At 58.1% G+C, this 18,747-nt stretch overlaps 1 protein-coding gene across 2 annotated transcripts in view; it reads right to left on the bottom strand.

Annotated features, from left to right (window-relative positions):
• The window catches only part of MOB2 (MOB kinase activator 2), a 69,691-nt gene extending 68,545 nt beyond the window's left edge, over window positions 1-1,146 (bottom strand). Inside the window, exon 1 of one of the 2 annotated variants that reach the window (XM_032153865.2) lies at window positions 1,027-1,146. In XM_032153865.2, the coding sequence (XP_032009756.1) occupies window positions 1,027-1,043 (17 nt within the window). In that variant the 5' untranslated portion in view covers window positions 1,044-1,146. The remainder of the gene's footprint in view (window positions 1-1,026) is intronic. The other variant, XM_058439087.1, reaches the window with a different exon arrangement.
• Between the last annotated feature and the right edge of the window lie 17,601 nt (window positions 1,147-18,747).

Genomic DNA, 18,747 nt, shown 5'->3' with positions numbered 1-18,747 from the left:
TCCACGCAATGCGATGCCAAGAACGGTTCTAATTCCTCTCTTTGGTTATCCTGACAACAGCCCCCCGACCGCGCGCCCCCACGCCGCCCTTCGACTCCCAAGGGCCTGAGAGACACTGAAACAAAATGTCCATCAAGCCTTTCACTCCACTTTCTGAACTTCGGTGTCTACACAAGTCCTTCCACTGGCCAAAACCAAGAGCAACGGCTCCCCACTCCCACCCCAGGCCCCTGGAATGAGTAAGCGGACTCTGGGCAGGAGCTATAGGGGTAGCTACAGGGACAGGCAGAGATGCGCAAGGACCACGCTGTCGGGCGAAAATGTCTGTCCTTATTGTTCTTCCAAAGAAAAAAAGTTTTGTGTTTTTTTTTTTAAATCACTTTAGCCAGAATAACTGCTGCGGGCAAAGCAGCGACGCTTTAGCTGCTGTACCGCTTCTCAGATTTCCAGCAAGCTAAACACAGAAGCGGATGGGAGGGGAAGGCGGCCGCGGCTCCCCAGCTAAGAGCGGGCAGTTTCTCCGGCTTCCTTCCTACTCCACCCTCCTGCCCCGGCCGCCCGCGGACCGCAGCAAGATCTGCACCTCGCCAGGACCCTCCGCGGGTCCGCCGCCCGCAACAGCCAGTCCTGCTCCCCTCCTTGGCCACAGCCCCGCGAGTACCTCAGGAAACTGGGGGTCTTTCACTTATTTTTCCTTTTTCTTAAGGATCTTGTCTCTACCGGTGTTCAAGTTACTTAGTCCAGAAGCGAGCCCCGCGCAGGGAGCGGAGAGGGCAGGGAAACCTGCGAGGCCCCGGCCCACCGACAGCCGGGCGCGCGGGGCGGTCGGGCCAGGCCTCTGACTGGACCAGAACCGGGCTGCCCCCGAGACGCCCGCCCCGGCCCGGCCCGCCCAGGACAGGCACGTCTGCTCCGCCCGGGCCCGATGCCCTTGAGCGGCGGTGCCCGCACTGAGCCCCGCAACCCACCCGCGCCCCGGCCGCCCCGCCCGGCACCCACCCGGGCCCGGCCCGGCCGCAGACTCACCCCATGAGCCAGTCCATGGCTGCGCGGGGCCGCCGCGCCCGCCGCCCGACGCGATCGGCCTCAGCCCCGGCGTCCGGAAGTAAACACTAGCCCGCCCGCTCGCTCCCACACGCGCCGCCCGCCGCCGCCGGAAGTGATGCGCCCGCGCGCCGCCTGCTGGGACGCGTAGTCCCGGCCTCGCACCCTGTGCTTCCTGCCCGCCGAGTGTTCCTGGATCAACGGGCTGTCCCCGCGCACCTGGACTGTCTCCCCACACCCCGGCTGTAACTTCCCCCTTGGGCTCTCTCCGCGCTGTCCCCCACGCCCTGGACGGTTACCTGCCGCCTTTGGCGCTCCCCTTGCTCCGGGACTGTCCCTCACACCCTGGCTGCTCCCTCCCTCCCCGGCCGTCCCCCTGCGCCCCCGGCTGTCCTCTCCCACCTTTGGCCCTCTCCTCGCTCCCTACGCTGTTCCCGCTCGATGGGCTGTGTATCACCTCGCTCTTGGCTGTCCCTCCCCCATCCCAGACTCTCCCCTTGAGCTCCTGGGGGTCCCCATGTTCCCTGGGCATCTGACCTCCTAGCCACTGTGTCCTGGGCCCGGCCCACAGCAGTTACTCAGTGACTGCCTGTCACTAAGTGACAGGAATTCCCCATTCTTCCCCCGGGGAAGATGCTCAGAGGAGCACAGAATCAGGGAGAATGCAGAACCTGAGGGAGAGCGGGGAGGGACTGCTTCCCCCGGCTGAATACAGGGCGGCCGGCGGGGCTGACCCTGGAGGGGGCAAGGTCAGCTGGCCTGATGCGGTCACTTGTCTGAAGCCCAGTGGCTGTGTCACTCCACCATGCTTGTCAGATAAGTGACCGCATCAGGACAGCTGACCTCGCCCCCTCCAGGGTCAGCCCCGCCTGCTGCCCTGTATTCAGCCAGGGGGAAGCGGCTCCTCCCCGCTCTCCCCAGGTCACCTCCTGCCACCTGGCCTCTCTCCAGGCTCGAGAATGCTTAGGTATCAGGCAAAATTCTCAGTTACCATCAAAAGAAAGGCTTAAGGTGAAAAGGAATTCATAACAGATCCTGGGTAGCTCACGGCATTGCCCAGAAAGCTCGAGAACTTCTAAGACCGTGCATCTGGGAACGCCTCCAGTCACAGTGGCCTCCGTTCTTAGTCCCTTCTTTCTGGCTTTGCCCCACAATTGAGACCAGCAGGTGAAACCTTTCAACCCCAGACCCCCCCGCCCCACCTCCCCGCAGCAGCAGAAGGCTGCGTGACGTGGTTATGGTCAATGGAGTCAGAACAGAAGTCGGCCAGGGAGGCTTCCCATCCGAATGAGAGGATGGCGCCTCCGCAGGGAGGCGGTTTGACTTCTGCTTCTGCAGGGGCAGGATACCTGGAGGGCGGGAACCAGGTATTGGGACTGCCTTGGTGGGAGGCATTGATAGAAAACAAGGACCGAGAAGACCGGAAGAGCTTGGGACGTAGATGACTCCAAAAAGCGGCTGCACCAGCCATGGGCTGCCCTCCGGAGCTCTTGATGTACGGGAAATGCAGACACGCACTGGAATTTCTGCTGGTCACAGCCAAGCCTCTTCCTGCCTGATGTGTGAGTACAGAACTGGGACAGTAAAGGCGTCACTGCTGCAACCACAGGGCGCCAGCGTTCCGCATCCCTGAGTGCTGGTGCTGGAGATGCCGCCTCCGCCGTGCAAGCGCTGCTGCTGCTGCTAGCATTTCCGTTCCAAGTTGGGCAGGTGCTGCTGACAGGGAAGCTGAGGGCGTCTGCCTGCACCGCCGCTGGCAGCTTCTCCAATGCAAGGCAGACCCGGCCTCCTAAGGAGGGGTTTCTCCAGGAAGTTAAGGTGCTTAGACGGTGAAGAACGAAACGGCCCACAACAGTCCCTCTATTTCGCTGCTTTCTACAAACACCGTTCTGCCCACACCTCACTTTACTGCCCTCATAGTGCAGCCGAGCCTTGCAGAGGTGAACCCCCACTCCCTCCAGGGCCCGGCCCGCGGCTTATCAGCAACTGCCAGGAGGGTGGGAGGCGTCCACTCTTGCTGCGTCGCTTTCCTGGTTGTAAAGCTCGTGGGTGAACATTGCAAACTTAACCAGCAAAAACCACCGGAGATAAAATAGGAAAGACAAAGGAAAGAGGAGGAACACGCATTTAACACACAGCATCTCGGGAAGGAAGACAAGACAGACCCATGTCACCAAGGTCTGACTGTTGAGTCAGAGGTTGCGGTGAGCGGAGACGGTGCCATTGCACTCTAGCCTGGGCAACAAGAGCCAGACTCCGTCTCAAAAAAAAAAAAGTGACAAGTGATAGAACTGCTTGTACTGCAGCCCCAGCTAAACCTTGTTCTCAATCTGGGGCACATTTAAAGCTTTTGCCCACTCTTGGGTCTCTTGCTAATTACTTAAGAACAGCACATTTGCCGGGCGCGGTGGCTCACGCTTGTAATCCCAGCACTTTGGGAGGCCGAGGCGGGCGGATCACGAGGTCAGGAGATCGAGACCACGGTGAAACCCCGTCTCTACTAAAAATACAAAAAATAAGCCGGGCGTGGTGGCGGGCGCCTGTAGTCCCAGCTACTCGGAGAGGCTGAGGCAGGAGAATGGCGTGAACCTGGGAGGCGGAGCTTGCAGTGAGCCGAGATTGCGCCACTGCACTCCAGCCTGGGCGACAGAGCGAGACTCCGTCTCAAAAAAAAAAAAAAGAACAGCACATTCCGTAAGCACTGGTCAGAGAGGACAGGTTACCTTACTTGTGTGGCCAAGGTTGATGACTTCCTTCTCCCTACTTCATGCTCACTTTGCTTTAATGAACCGCTCGCTTGGCTGGCTGCATCTCTTTACCTCGCAGAGTGACCCAACCCATCGTTCCTGAGGACGAGGAACCCTTGGTGGCCCTGCCTGCTCCTAGGTGCTGGCCTCTTCCAGTAACAGCTCCCCTGAAAGTGGTTGTCCTAGGGGATGCTTCAGGCAGCCGCCCCAGTTTCCATCCACATTCCTTCCTGCCCCATTGGATGCCAGAAATCCTGGTGACAGCCTGCCTGACTTGGTCAGGTTGTTTAATGTCCCTGTGCCTCAGCTTCCTTTTTAGTGGAATGGGAATGATATTAGCAAACTTGTCCTAAGAAATCCCTCATTAGGCCCCTGATGCAGGCGGAGGTGAGGAGCCATGGGGGAGTGGGTGGGCATGCTGGGCGCATGGCCCCTGGCTTGGGCAGCTCTCCTGCCTTGGCCCAGCCCTCCTCCCCTGAGGATGGTGTGCTGCCCAGTGCAACCCATGCATGTCTTCGTGTGTCCCGCCCAGATCACATGTGTGCTATCTCATGGTGTTACATATTGTCTGATCTGGAGCCCAGTGGCAAGCCGGAACATGCATCTTTAAGAATCATGTTTATTTCTTAAGAGGATAGGGCTTTGCTCCCAAGCCCTGGGGCCCTCCTAGCTCACCCTCCTAGTAGAGCTGGCCACCATCTCCACATAGCAGCACATGGGGCACCACTGGATCTGTTGAGTAAGAAGTGACAAGTGGCCAGGTGCGGTGGCTCATGTCTGTCATCCCAGCACATTGGGAGGCTGAGGTGGGTGGATCCCTTGAGGTCAGGAGTTCGTGACCAGCCTGACCAACATGGTCTACTAAAAATACAAAAATTATCCAGGCGTGGTGGTGGGCACCTGTAATCCCAGCTACTCAGGAGGCTGATGCAGGAAAATCATTTGAACCCAGGAGGAGGAGGCTGCAGTGAGCTGAGATCACACCACTGCACTCCAGCCTGGGTGAGAGAGGAAGGCTCCATCTCAAAAAAAGAAAAGAAAAGAAAAGAAAAAGGCTGGGTGCGGTGGCTCATGCCTGAAATCCCAGCACTTTGGGAGGCCAAGGTGGGTGGATTACCTGAACTCAGGAATTTGTGACCAGCCTGGCCAACATGGTGAAACCCCATCTCTACTAAAAACACAAAAATTAGCCGGGCATGGTGGCAGGCACCTGTAATCCCAGCTACTTGGGAGGCTGAGGCAGGAGAATCGCTTGAACCCGGGAGGTTGAGGTTGCAGTGAGCCAAGACCATGCCATTGCACTCTAGTGTGGGCAACAAGAATGAGACAAAAAAAAAAAAATAGTGGCAAGTGACAGAACTGCTTGTACTGCAGCCCCAGCTAAACCTTGTTTTCAATCTGGGGCACATTTAAAGCTTTTGTGCGCTCTTGGGTCTCTTGCTAATTACTTAAGAACAGCACATTCAGTAAGCACTGGTCAGAGAGGGTAGGTTAGCTGCCCCACGTCTACTTCCATTTCCTTTTTCTTCTCTTTGCTTCTCCTCCTCTTCCTCCTCCTTCCTCCTCCTCTTGTTACTTAGTAATTGAATGCTGAGCAATATGACCACAGGAAAAACTATTTTACCCAGCTTCCCAGGTAGGCAAGGTGGCCAATGAGATGTAAGGTGAAGTTATTGCATAGCTTGCAGGAAATCCTTTTTGTCTTTCCTGTCTACCCCAACCCTGTCCCAGTCTCCTGCTTCCTGACCAGAATAGGAAAAAAAAAAAATGATGGCTGGAGCTCTTGCAGCCACCTTGGAGCATGAGGAAGTGATGATGGAGAGCAGAAAGGCAGAAGGAACCTGGGTTCCTGCTGAAACTCAGAACCCTCCACGACAGTCCTGATTCTCTTACCAAGGTGCTTACGTTATTTGAAAGAAATATGGATTAAATCATCGTTCTTCCGAATTTCTGCTACTTGAAGGAAAAGACAATGTCTAACTGACACATCCATCAGTGTATCACGGTGCCGGAGGTGAAACAGCCCATCCTTTACTTTGAAAAGAATGTTTTCATATTCTCAGATCATTAGATCCCCAAAATGTTGCCAAGTCCCTAAATGTTCATGGGATATGTCTCTTGACAAGCACATATATTTTTTTTCTCTTTTTCTTTCTTTTTTTTTTTTTTTACACAGAGTCTTGCTCTGTTGCCAGGCTGGAGTACAGTGGCACAATCTCGGCTTACTGCAGCCTCTGCCTCCTGGGTTCCAGGGATCCTCCTGCCTCAGCCTCCCACGTAGCTGGGATTACAGGCGTGCGCCCCCACACCTGGCTAATTTTTGTGTTTTTAGTAGAGACAGGGTTTCACCATGTTGGTCAGGCTGGTCTCGAACTCCTGACCTCGTGATCTGCCCACCTCGGCCTCCCAAAGTACTGAGATTACAGGCGTGAGCCACCGTGCCCGGCCACACATGTATTATTTAGCATCTGGAGTATCTAGGTCCTCGACTCTGGGGCCTGTGAACATGGCATCATTCATATGATGTGATACCCTGAAAGACAATCAAAATCTGTGTGGACCAGGCCTGGCGCGGTAGCTGACGCCTATGATCCCAGCACTGTGGGAGGCCGAGGTGGGCAGATCACGAGGTCAGGAGTTTGAGACCAGCCTGACCAACATGGTGAAACCCCATCTCTACTAAAAATACAAAAATTAGCTGGGCGTGGTGGCAGGCACCTGTGATCCCAGCACTTTGGGAGGCTGAGGCGGGTTGGAGACCAGCCTGGGCAACATGGTGAAGCCCCATCTCTACTAAAAATACAAAAAAAATTAGCTGGGTGTGGTGGCATGCACTTGTAATCCCAGCTACTCCAAAGGCTGAGGCAGGAGAGTTGCTTGAACCCTGGAGGCAGAGATTGCAGTGAGCCAAGATGGCACCACTGCACTCCAGCCTGGTGACAACAGTGAAACTCCGTCTCAAAAAAAAAAAAAAAAGTCAGTTTGGACGAAATTGTGGCAGAGCGAATTCGAATTTGTAGGACCCTGAGGCCTGAGTGGGGAGGTATACTGCCAATTTCTCCAAATAAAGACTCCCTGCTTCTGATGTTCTCTGTTTATTGGGATTGAGGTGGGTGTGGCTGCCTGATCAATAGCTGAATCATAACTGTTGATTGGCTCCAATAAGGACACCACATCTTGAAGAACAGCTGCAGTTGGAATCATTACATCTTTCAATCCACTGTCAATCACCAACACCCTCTGTCTTCCGCACAGAGAAGACGTGAGAGTGAGACTGGAATCCTAGAGGGGCCCCTTCTCTGCAACTTTGGGGTCTGGGAGGGTGGCACCCATTTCTGGGCATCTCTGGAGATGAAGGTTTGCTTTTGGTTGATGGTTTTGGCAGGAAAGTAGACCTGTAGGGTTTCCCACTCAGCCCTCTCCTCCTTCCATTCACCCATTCATCTGACAAATAGGTAGTGAGTGCCAACTACGTACAAGGACAAGGCACTTGTAAGGCGCCTGGAGAACAGTAGTAGACACAACAGACTAAAGCCTCCCCTTAAGGAGCTGCGGAGTGTCAGTGAAAAAAATAATAAAGCAGGCAGTGCATTCAAAAATGACCAGTACCCTGGGGTAAACAGAGCCAGGGAGAGGGTCACAGCACGCTCAGTGTCATGGGCTGACGCGTGTCCCCTGGAAAGATAAGAGGCAGTTCTAACCCCTAGTACTAGTAAGGTCTGAAGGGGACCTTATCTGGAAAAAGAGTCACTACAGACGTCTTTTGTTGTTGTTTGTTTGAGTTGGAGTTTTGCTCTTGTTGCCCAGGCTGGAGTGCAATGGCGCAATCTCGGCTCGCTGCAACCTCTGCCTCCCAGGTTCAGTTGATTCTCCTGCCTCAGCCTCCTGAGTAGCTGGGATTACAGGTGTCCACCACCATGCTCGGCTAATTTTTATGTTTTTAGTAGAAACGATGTTTCACCACATTGGCCAGGCTGGTCTCGATTATAGGCATGAGCCTCCACGCCGTGTCCACAGATGTCATTTGTTAAGACGAGGTCCTGGTTGAGTGGGGGCTTCCAATCCTATATGACTGATGACCTTATGAAAAGGAGGAACTTAGGCTGGGTGCGGTGGCTCACGCCTGTAATCCCAGAACTTTGGGAGGCAGAAGTGGGCGGATCACCTGAGATCAGAAGTTCGAGACCAGCCTGGCCAACATGGTGAAACCCTGTCTCTACTAAAAATACAAAAATTAGCTGGGCCTGGTGGTGGGCGCCTGTAATCCCAGCTACTCGGGAGGCTGAGGCAGGAGAATTGCTTGAACCCAAGAGGCGGAGGTTGTAGTGAGCCAAGACCACACCACTGCACTCCAGCCTGGGCGACAGAGAGACTCCGTCTCAAGAAAAAAAGAAAGGGTCAGGGGGAGTTTGGACACAGCCTCACGTAGAGAAGACAGTGTGAAGGGACACAGGAAGGAGAAGGCCATCTACAACACAAACCGAGGAGGGACACCTGGAGCAGACCCTTCCTCATAGCCCTCAGAAGAAACCAGCCCTGGTGACACTGACAATGTCAGACTTCTGGCCTCCAGGACTGACAGACAGTTCATTTCTGTGGATTGAAGCCACCCTGTGACAGCCCCTGCCCTTTCTAATCAGGCTCCTTCCTTCTGCCTGGCTCTAGAGCAGCCCCGGGGGCTGCTGTGCCCACTGGGAGTTCCTGGCCAGAGAAGTGAGGGGCTTGATTTTCCCAATCATGCTTCCATCTAGACTGGGGACCCCTTAGAGGCAGGACCTGTGCGGAGATCCTCGGGCAGCTGTCCTCCACTGTGGGGTGGAAAGCCGAGGCTTCCAGGATAAGGATGACCTCATGGCATGTTTCAGGGGAAAGAGCTGACTCCCCAGTCAACCGCTGACTCCAGGATGCAGGCCAAGCCCTGTGGGGTCATTCACGGACTCTGCTCTGACCCTGTCTGTCCTTCTCTCAGGCCCACTCATTGCCTTTCGGGGCCAGCAGGGGACATAGCCAGTGCTCAGCATCCCCTCTCTGTCCCAGGCTGCGCCGCCGAGAGGCCTTGGCATGGGGTGGGCCTCGTGACACACACATTCTCCTATGCTTCAGAGCCTGGAGAACAATGGCTCCCTCTCACCTCTGAGCTGGTTCTTGTGCTTGGGACAGTCCCCAGTGAGGCTGAGGGTAGCCACAGCTGCCAGCGCCTGCCTGGGCAGCCCCTCCATCCCCAGCACCCCCATGGTTCAGCATTCTCTTTACTTCCTAGACTCGAACAGGGTCTGATTTGGGGATGGTGGCGCAGAAGCCGGCCCTGCCTCCCGGTCCCAAGGTGCCGCCAGCTCTTCCAAGCCTTCAACAAACGCCTCAGATGCCCTCCTGCTAATCGCACTGTGCCCGCTGTCCTGCTCCTGCTCCCTCACTTAATCCCCAGGCAGTGACAATCCAGGGAGGAGGCCGAGGCTCCTGGAGGGCCAGACGCTTGTCCGAGGTCACTCAGCAAGTGGGCGGGGAGCTGGGGTTCCAGAAACATCTGCTCTCAAGCCTGCCATTGTCCCACCATGACCTGCCTCCCAAAGGGACGCTCCTCCCTGGGTCCTGAGGAAACAGTTAAGGTGGTCACCCTTGGGAGCAGGCTGGGCAGTATTTTTCAGGCTTCAGTCGTCCCCGCCTCACCTCCAGAGGCCAGGACAGCCCCTGCATTTGGCTTAGCTCTCCATGGGAGCCTGGTGCCCCTGGGATGACCAGAATGGAGGCAGATCATGAGGATGCTGATAATCAGTGTCACCTGGGATTATGGCTGGGGCCTTCCCATGAGCCAGGTGCAGCCGAAAGCTCCGTGTGCATGACCTGAAGCAGCTGCCAGTGCTCTCTGAGAGGGTGCCCTCTGCCTCCCCATCTCCAGGTGCAGCTAAGTAAACGGGCCACGGCGGCACCACAGGGAGACAGGCCGGGTGCTGCTGCTCATCTCTGGTGGATGCTGCTACCCACATCCAGGGCTGTCACCTGCCCATTCACGCAGGGCCTTCCAGGCCGCTTCCTCCCCCAGGACCTGCAGGCGGCTGCAACAACCCCCATCAAAGCTCCCGCTAGCCAGGATCCACTGAGGTCCAGCAGAGAGAGGGCTGGAGCCTCTGCTCCCAGAAAGCTGCCCTGTCCTGGCCAGGAGCAGTGGCTCATGCCTGTAATCCCAGCACTTTGGGAGGCCAAGGCAGGTGGATCACCTGAGGTCTGGAGTTCAAGACCAGCCTAGCCAACATGGTGAAACCCTGTCTCTACTGAAAATACAAAAATTAGCCAGGCGTAGTGGCACATGCCTGTAGTCCCAGCTACTCAGGAGGCTGAGGCAGGAGAATTGCTTGAACCTGGGAGGCAGAGGTTTCAGTGAGCTGAGATCATGCCACTGCACTCTAGCCTGGGTGAATATATATAATATATATATATATATACACACATACACACATATATATATAAAATATTTTTTTATACAACACATGTGTGTGGTGTTTTGTTTGTTCGAGACAGGGTATGGCTCTGCTGCCCAGGCTGGAGTGCAACGGCACCATCACAGCTCACTGCAGCCTCAACCTCCTGGGCACAAACAATCCTCCTGCATTGGACTCTCAAAGCCTTGGGATTATGGGCATGAGCCACTGTGCCCCATCTCTGAGCATATCTTTCTGGGGCACACAATTCAACTTGTAACAGGTGCAGTTACCAGCCACATGATTCAAAGCATGTAGGGTGTGCTTTACCTGAGGCTGCGACGGGGCTCATCTCCCCTGGGAATCATTCTTGCAAGGTGCCGGTGATCTGCAAATGCAGATGAGGCCTGAGGCTGGGGCGCAGGCCACCTGCCAGCCGGCAAGTGCAGGATGGGCAGAGTCCTTGTCCAGACCTGGGCAGAGAGCGCTCAGGGCAGGCAGTGTCCAGGCTACCGTGGGTTGCTTCTTGAGGCCCTGACCCCCAGGGTCACCTGCAGGCCATTCTTTGAAGCAAAGAGGTGACTGACCTGGGGAGTTGGGAACTTACCCTTTGTGTCCCCAATGACCACCCTTCCTGCCACCCCCACCCAGCCGGGATCCACCACCCTTCCTGGCCAGTGGTGCCAGCCCCTAACAAACCGCCCTTTCAGGCAAAGACCTGCAGGTTTGCTCCCCTTGCCCTGGGGACAGAGTCTGAGATCCTTGGGAACTGACCGTTCCCTGCCCCCTCCCCAGCTCTAGGAACTACTTCATCCTGTGCACTCGGCAGGGTGCCAGGACCGGGGTGGGTGTGTGGTCTGTCTCCATCCTGTGCACTCCGCAGGGCACCTGGCCCTAGGTGGGTGTGTGGTCAGTCAGGGGCTCCCGTGGCTGCAGTCGTGGGCTCCCCTGCACTGCGGGGCTTCAAATGTGCTGCTACTGTCGGGAAGGAGGAGCTCCTCTCCAAGAACTCCTGCTCATCACACAAGGCCTATCTCACATGCCCCTTCCTCCAGGCAGCCTTCCTGCTGCCCTCTTCCTGAATGGTGGCACCTTTTGTACACACCTGTCACAGAAACCATTGATCTCACAGTGATGACAGAGGCTTGTTTCCCATGCACTGGGGCTCCTAGGGGCCATCCCCAGCACCAGAAGGATTCTGTACCTGTTAATGGAAAAAATCCACAAAAAGCAGGAACAGGAAAGTAAGTTACTGACATTCTACCCCTCCCCAATTCCCATTTTGCAGACAAGACCCTGAGGCCCCAGAGGGTCCAGTGAGTGCGGCACAGTATGGAACTGGCCCCCGCAGAGCTAGCCTGTGCACAGGCTCCCCGTCTCCCTATGGGAAGGAGGAGGCACCAGGCCTGCTCCAGCTCCCTCTCCTGGATGGGGACACTGAGGCCCATTACACAGGCGGGGTACTGACAGGACAGCTCTGCCCTCCAGGGTCCAGTGGGAGCTGCTGCTGCTCCCACAAGCCACGCAGAGCCTGGAGCCAGATTGGGGGAAGCTGTCCTGGTGGGAGCCTGTGCTCTGGGATGCAGGGTGCACGGTGCACATGGCCAAAGCGTGGCCTGGAGGTGTGGAGGGTCAGGGAGCAGTGAAGGAGCAGGGCCTCGGCCTCGTGGGGATGCATCCACACAGAAACTACAGATGGAGGCCAGGAGGCTCAGCCTTCCTCCTGGCTCTGCCTCTAGCCAGCTGGGGTTCACTATTGTCCCCTCCATGCATTGGGTAGGGACCCCTAGATTTCAGGTCCCCAAATGTACATGTCTCATCAACAGGTGCAGCAGACTCCCTAAGGAAACTTTGGAAATACAGATTCCTGAGCCCTGCCCCCACAGAGGCTGGCTGTGTAGGTCCCTGGGCCCTGCATTTAAAGATCCCCCCCAGGCACTGCTGAAGGGCAGGAGGGCGGGAATCCCTGGACCAGATGGACCCTGAGAGCCTGACAGCTTTTACTTATCAAACCCATGCGGGCCCCGCCTCCTGGGACTCCGGCTCTGCAGACTCACCTCTGCGGAGCCCGTTCCCAGGACTGGTTGCCAGCAGTGTGGTGAGGGCAGTCTGAAGGGCTCCTGGTGGTGGCCACAGAGTGTGCACACGTCTCCTTCTCCCACCGATACCTGTTATGGGTGGGGTTGTGCCTCCCACGTTCATATGTCGATGTCCTGACCCCCAGTACCTCAGAATGTGACCTCATTATTTGAAACTAGGGTCACTGCAGATGAACCTAGTTAAGATGAGGCCACACTGGAGTAGGGTGGGTGGACGGCCTTGTAAGAGGCTGCAGCGAGGGGCTGAGGCAGATGCTCCCTCCTAGCCCTCCACGGAGCCCACCTGCCTACACCTGGATCTTGGACTCATGGCCTCCAGACCTTGCAGAGACGTTTCTTTTCTTTTTCTTCCTTCCTTCCTTCCTTCCTTCCTTCCTTCCTTCCTTCCTTCCTTCCTTCCTTCCTTCCTTCTTCTTTTTTTATTTTGTTTTGTTTGGTTTTGAGACAGAGTTTTGCTCTGTCACCCAGGTTGGAGTGCAGTGGCACGACCTCAGCCCACTGCAACCTCCACCTCCCGAGTTCAAGGGATTCTCCCCGGCTGGCCTCAGCCTCCTGAGTAGCTGGGATTGCAGGTGCCTGCCACTACGCCCGGCTTATTTTTGTAGTTTTAGTAGAGACGGGGTTTCACTATGTTGGCCAGGCTGGTGTCTTACTCCTGATCTCAGTGACCCACCGGCCTCAGCCTCCCGAAGTGCTGGGATTCCAGGCCTGAGCCACCGTGCCGGGCTGGAGAGACGTTTCTGTTGAAGCCGCCTGGTTTGCGGTGCTTGGCTCCAGCAGCCTCAGGCCACACACAATATCCCAGGGGGACACCCTCAATGCCAGGCCCTGCTGGGAAGTCAAGGGCCGAAGTGAACATGCCCTCTGCACGGTAGGGGATTCAGAGTGCCGCCCTGCACCTGGGCTGGGGGAGGAGCGCAGAGCACACCGGCAGACCAGGGAGGGGCCCTTCCAGGAATGCGCTTTGTAGACAGCTGGGTAGGGCTGGGGCGGACTAAGGGGCCTGAGGGGTCTGGCGGAACCATCCAGGTGAGGGCGTGGCAGCGGGAGAGCCAAGAACAGCAGCTAGGTGTACTGCTTACCTGAGAGGGAGGGGTGGCCGCGAAGGGGGTTGGAGGCGTTGGGATGGGGGCCTAGTCAGACGCAGGTGGCCGCTGCAGCTTGGCATTGCCCGGTCTGGAGGACAGGGAGAACACCTGGCTGGAGACACAGCTGGTCACTGACTGCGTGAGTCCCTGGGGCCGCAGTGTGGGCGACCTTCCTGCGGTACCGGCAAGCCCAGAGCAGGTGCAGGTTGTGGGTACAGCTGAGGCAGCCGAAGGAACAAGGGGAAGGCCTTAGAAGGAGGGTGGGCTAGGGGCGCGGGGTGGAGACAGGGCTGTGCCTTCCTCCCAGCAGGTGGGTCCCCGACGGGTGGGCGTGCGTGCAGGGCCCCCGGACAGAGAACCGGCCCCAGCCTCGGCCGGCGCCGGCAGCAGATGGCGCTGGCGGGCTGCGCTCCTCCTCGGGTTCGGGGAGCGCCGGGTGGGGGTGGCGGGCGAACCCAGGTCGAAGCCCGAGGCGGGAGAAGAGCGCACCCTAAGTCCCACGGGACGCACAGGCGGGCTCCGGAGGTGCGCCCGCCCCGCCCCTGCGGGACAGGTGTTTGCCCATCTAGGCCCCGGACCCGGAGCCGCGCTGCCCACGTGCTCGGAGCGGAGCAGGTGCTCCCCGCGCCCGCCCTCCACGCCAGCAGTGCCTGGGGACCCGGACCGGCGAGGGGCGCGCAGGACGCGGGAGCCGAGGAGCAACGGCGCTTTGAGGATGGAGAGCGCCGCGGAGGGCGGTCTGGGAGTGGGCGTGCTCCCGCCGGGAGTGAGGTCATCGCCAGCAGCTGGCGCACCCACCTCGCCTGCCTCCCGGTCCTCGGAGCCCCCGGCTGCTTCCCGCGGCGCGCGCAGGTTGGGCAGGTTCTGGGCTCTGGGCGGCGGGGCGTGGAGGAGCCCTGGGGCGGGATTGTGACTGGGCGCTTCCTGCGGGGTTGGCGGCCCAGACGCCAGCGCCGCTCGCGCCACCCAGCGATGCTCTGGGCCCCCTACGTCGGGGCTGACCTCACCGCCCATTCTGGCGGACCCCGCCCGCTCTAATGGGACCGCGCCCACCCTACACTGGCCTGCAGCCGTCGTCCTCCCCGCTGCGGGGTCCTTGTCCTCAGGGAAGGCGGGGCCGCCACCAGCTGCCCTGAGAGGTGGCGGGACCCAAACCTCCCCTCGCCCACCCCAACCCCGTCCTACTGCCCTCAATCCTGCCCCTCCTGGAGTTTCCTGTTAGGGTCCACACAGGCGAAGGGCCCCATCGGCCGCGCCTTGCCAGCCCTAATGCCCTCCGAGAGGCGGAGGCCCCACAGTGGGAACCCGGACTGAAGTCACTCCCTGGCGCTGCTAGGGGCTCTGGGTGGAGGGCTCAGGGGTGTCCGGGAAGCGCCTTCGCCCTTCAGCCTCAAAGCCCCCCAAGTCCTGTGGTTTTCTGTTCCTCTTTTGGGCCCCCAGCTTGTGAGCGCCCGCTGGGTAGGTGGGCAACAGGCGACCGAGCAGAACCAGGCACCGGGGCCGTCCGGTTTGGGTCTGGCTTCCACACTGACTGCAGTGCGCCCTGCCCCATGCCGGCAAAGTCTATGAGCCCCATTCCCGCCGCTGGCCGGAGGGTCCCGTTGGGCGAGGAAGATATAGAAACTGCCCCACAAGCCCCCCTCCCGCCCTCAGGACGCCGCCCCCACCGGCTAGGCGCTGGGCAGGCCTAGTGTCCATTGATCTCGCCAATCGGGCCTGTGCTCCAGGGCTGTCGGGGGTCTCCTGGGCCAGGGGCTTGAGGGAGGGAGTGGGGTGGGGAGGGTGGAGAGGCACCGGAATCTCCTTCTGCTTGGGAGAGGGGGCGGGCGGATATCAGGAGGGGCCACTGCCCCGCAGATGACCCAGAGCTGAAGACTGGGGGCTGTGGCCAGCGCAGGCTCCACGCGCCCCGATCCTCGCGGCAGGGAGGCCCCGCCCACTGTCGGGCAGGTTCTTGACTTCACCCTGCTTCCCCAAACGTTTCCGGGTGCAAACGCCCCTCTGGGCTGGGGCGGGATGAGGGAGGGGAGCCCTAGAATGGAGTTTTGTTTTCCTCCTCTGGCATCAGGTTCTCAAGCCCAAGCTCCTCCCTCCACCCGCCTCTCGCCCTTCCCTGGCTTCTATTTCCAGCTCTCCTTGGCTATTTATAGCTGCGACCGTCCGGCAATTGCGTCAGTCACGGGCAAGCTTCGGCCGGCGATGCCAATGGTGCCACCAGTCCCCCTACATTCCCCTACCCTTCCCGGGCAGACACCTGCCCTGCGCGGTCCTGGTCGGAGGCCCCAGGTGTGTGGGGAGTGGGAGTGCGTTCTGTAGGTGCGCTCAGCCTTGAGGGCGCATGTGCTGGGGCAGAGTGGGAGGGCACTGGACTTGGTGGGGGGCAGCAGAATTCCTGGCGGGGAAGGGGTAAGCGGCGTCTTCCCCTTTCCTTCCCAGAGCTTCCTCTTGGGAGCTGCCTGGGGACAGGCCACGTTCCTTGGTTTCACGGGTGGCGTCTGCAAAGACTGGGAGAGATGCCCCTGGGCCTAGCACCCACCCCCTCCCCCTGCCCACCTTCCAGAATGAAGGCCCTTCACTGAGTTCCTCTCCTCTCACCCCACTACTGAGGCCTCCCTCTCCCCAGCCTTCTCACTCAACTCCAGTTCAGCTCCCATACCCCTTCCCTCCCTGAGGCCACCCCCAACCCAGCCCCTCTGGAGGGGGACATTGAAGGGTTCTGAAGCAAGACAAGTCTCCCTGCTCAGTTTGGAAGGACTGAAGGGCATCCACCCAGGCACCTGCCTAGTGTTTGGCAAAGGCTTGCCCTGGCATCACCCTGCTTGGGGGTGGGAGGCACACGCATGTTCCCCTCACCCCACCAAGATCCCCTCTGAGCTCTGTTCCCCACAGTCAGGGGCCGGTCGCTTCACAAACAAGCCATCATCCACCTTCAGGGCCTAGTGTCTTCCACAGAGGCTCCTACGCCAGGAGACCCATTCCCAGGGGCAGGAGTGGGGCCTGGGACTGTGGGCTGCCTAACAGGTCTAGATCCTCACCCCCGGGCCAGAAGGCTGTGCTTTCTCTGGAGGGACTGTGCCACCGAGCCCTAGCTGCCTGCAGGGATAATTGAGTTTCCCCACGTGCTCCTGCCACAGACACAAGGCATTTGTTGTGAAGCTCTGCTGAGAATCAGCCCCTCCTCTCCCACCCTCTATCCAGAACCTGCCCTGCCCTGTGCCCTGCGCCCTTCCGGGGAGGTTGGGGCACCCTCTGCTGGTGCCCCTCAAAGACTCCGTGGCTTCCCCTTAATAGCAAGTCCTCCCTTCATTTTGCCCCCAAAGAACAACTCTTCTTAGACACTCCCCCAATCCACCTGCCATTCAGAGCCCCATCGAGATGCACCCTCTTCCCATTGGGCCTTGCCTTGGCCAGAGGCCTTCAGCTTCTGCCTGGCTCCCCGCAGGGTGCTCCTACCTCTGCCCTTTCTCCCATGCTGTGGACCTTTGCAATGTCCTCCTGCCCCACCTGCCCCCAGCCCCTCCAAACACAACCTGGCCTTCAGAGGCCAAAACTCTCCTCCTGGAAGTCTTCCTGAGAACTGGCCCTCTGCCCTTTCTCCTGCTCAGAGAGTCTTCAGTTCTGAGCCCCGGAAGGGCCTTGATAAGTCCATCCACAGGAGTACAGTGGCAGCTGGCAGGGGTGCCACTGAGACCAGCCTCCAGCTCACTTCCAGGGACTGCTTGGCAGGCAGAGGAATGGTGCCTGAGAGACCAGGAACCAAGCCCAGCCCCAGCTTGGCCCCTGACCCTCTAAGGGACATTGATCAAGCCTGTTCCTCTCCCTGGGCCTTGGAGAGGGTCTCTCCTGTGGTGTCCCACTCCAAGACAGTTAGTATGTGGCTTATTCATTGGACATTCACCGGGTGCCTTCTGTATGCACAGACCAGGTGCCCATCTGCAGTCCAATGGAGAATGGATGTAAGCACACGCTGGCTTTAATGTAAGACTAACAGAAGTGCAACTAACACAATCTAACATTACCCACCCACCTTCGCTCCCTCCCTCCCTCTCATTTACCCATCCTTCCACCTCCTATCCACCCCATCACTTATCCACCTGTCCATCCATCTGTCCACCTTCCTTTCCTTCTACTCCCTAGCCACCTATTCACTTGCCTATTTATGAATACCCATTTATACATTCATCCATCCATCCATCCTATTCATTCCTCCACCCATTCATCCATCTGCCCATCTATCCATCCATCCACCCACCCACCCCACCCACCCATTCATCCATCTGCCCATCCATCCATCCATCCATCCACCCATCCCACTTATCCCTCCACCTGTTGATCCATCCACCCACCCACCCCACTCATCCCTCTACCCATTCATCCATCTGCCCACCCATCCACCCATTCATCGATCCATCCATCCACCTACCCACCCACCCACCCCACACATCCCTCTACCCATTCATCCATCTGCCCATCTACCCACCCATCCATCCACGCATCCATCCATCCATCCACCCATTCATCCATCTGCCCATCCATAAATTCACCTATCCATCTATCCATGTCTTCCTCCCTCATCCACCCATCTACCCACCCATCCAAGACCTATCCAGCAACTAAAGCTTTTGTCCTGGGTGGAGACACAGCTGTAGGCAGGGCATCAAGCCTTTAGTGGACTCTGTAGCAGTTGGAGGCCAGTCCACCAGTGTTCAACTCTTGCTTCACCACCTACTTTGGGCAGCTCTTGGACCTCTAGGAGCCTAATTGAGTTGGTAAATGAGACCCCCTCCTTCCATCTGGAGTCTTACACTGCCCCCAGGGTCCTGAGATCTGTGTGCCCCAGATGGGCATCCTAGGAGAGGCCGTCACCCACCTCCTGGAGCTGCAGGTGCTCCTGTGCACAAGGGGTAGGGGAGCACCTCGGTGCTGCTTGAGTCAGCCATCAGCTCTTTCCAGGCCTCAGTTTTATTGACTGCTAGGGGCTGCCCGAGCTATAAATAGATGTTCTTGAGCCAAAAATAGCCTTGCGGGAGCATCAGACTATGTTTCTAGCTTTCCTCCTTTTTGAGGACTCTTAAAGATGCAGGATTCAGGGACCCTACCTCCTCCTGCAGCCCCCGAGGAGGGGCTGGCCCCCTCCTCTTCCCCTCTCTTGCTTTCTCTTCCTCCCATCTCATGAGCGCTCACACACACACAGTCTGGACAGCGTCACTGGTTGGGAGGGGTCCCTGGGATGGGTGTACTAAATCTGGAAGAAGCTGCACGAACCAGAGGTCGGGGTGGTAAGGACAGATCTGGTATCCTCCACCGCAGTGTAGACAAGCCTCAGCCTGGGCTTCATGCACACTGTGAATCT

The sequence above is a fragment of the Hylobates moloch genome, unplaced genomic scaffold (assembly GCF_009828535.3).
Source record: "Hylobates moloch isolate HMO894 unplaced genomic scaffold, HMol_V3 SCAFFOLD_5, whole genome shotgun sequence".
Lineage (NCBI taxonomy): Eukaryota > Metazoa > Chordata > Mammalia > Primates > Hylobatidae > Hylobates > Hylobates moloch.
Note: the sequence above shows the minus strand (reverse complement) of the source record. Positions and strands in the feature narration are given on the sequence as shown.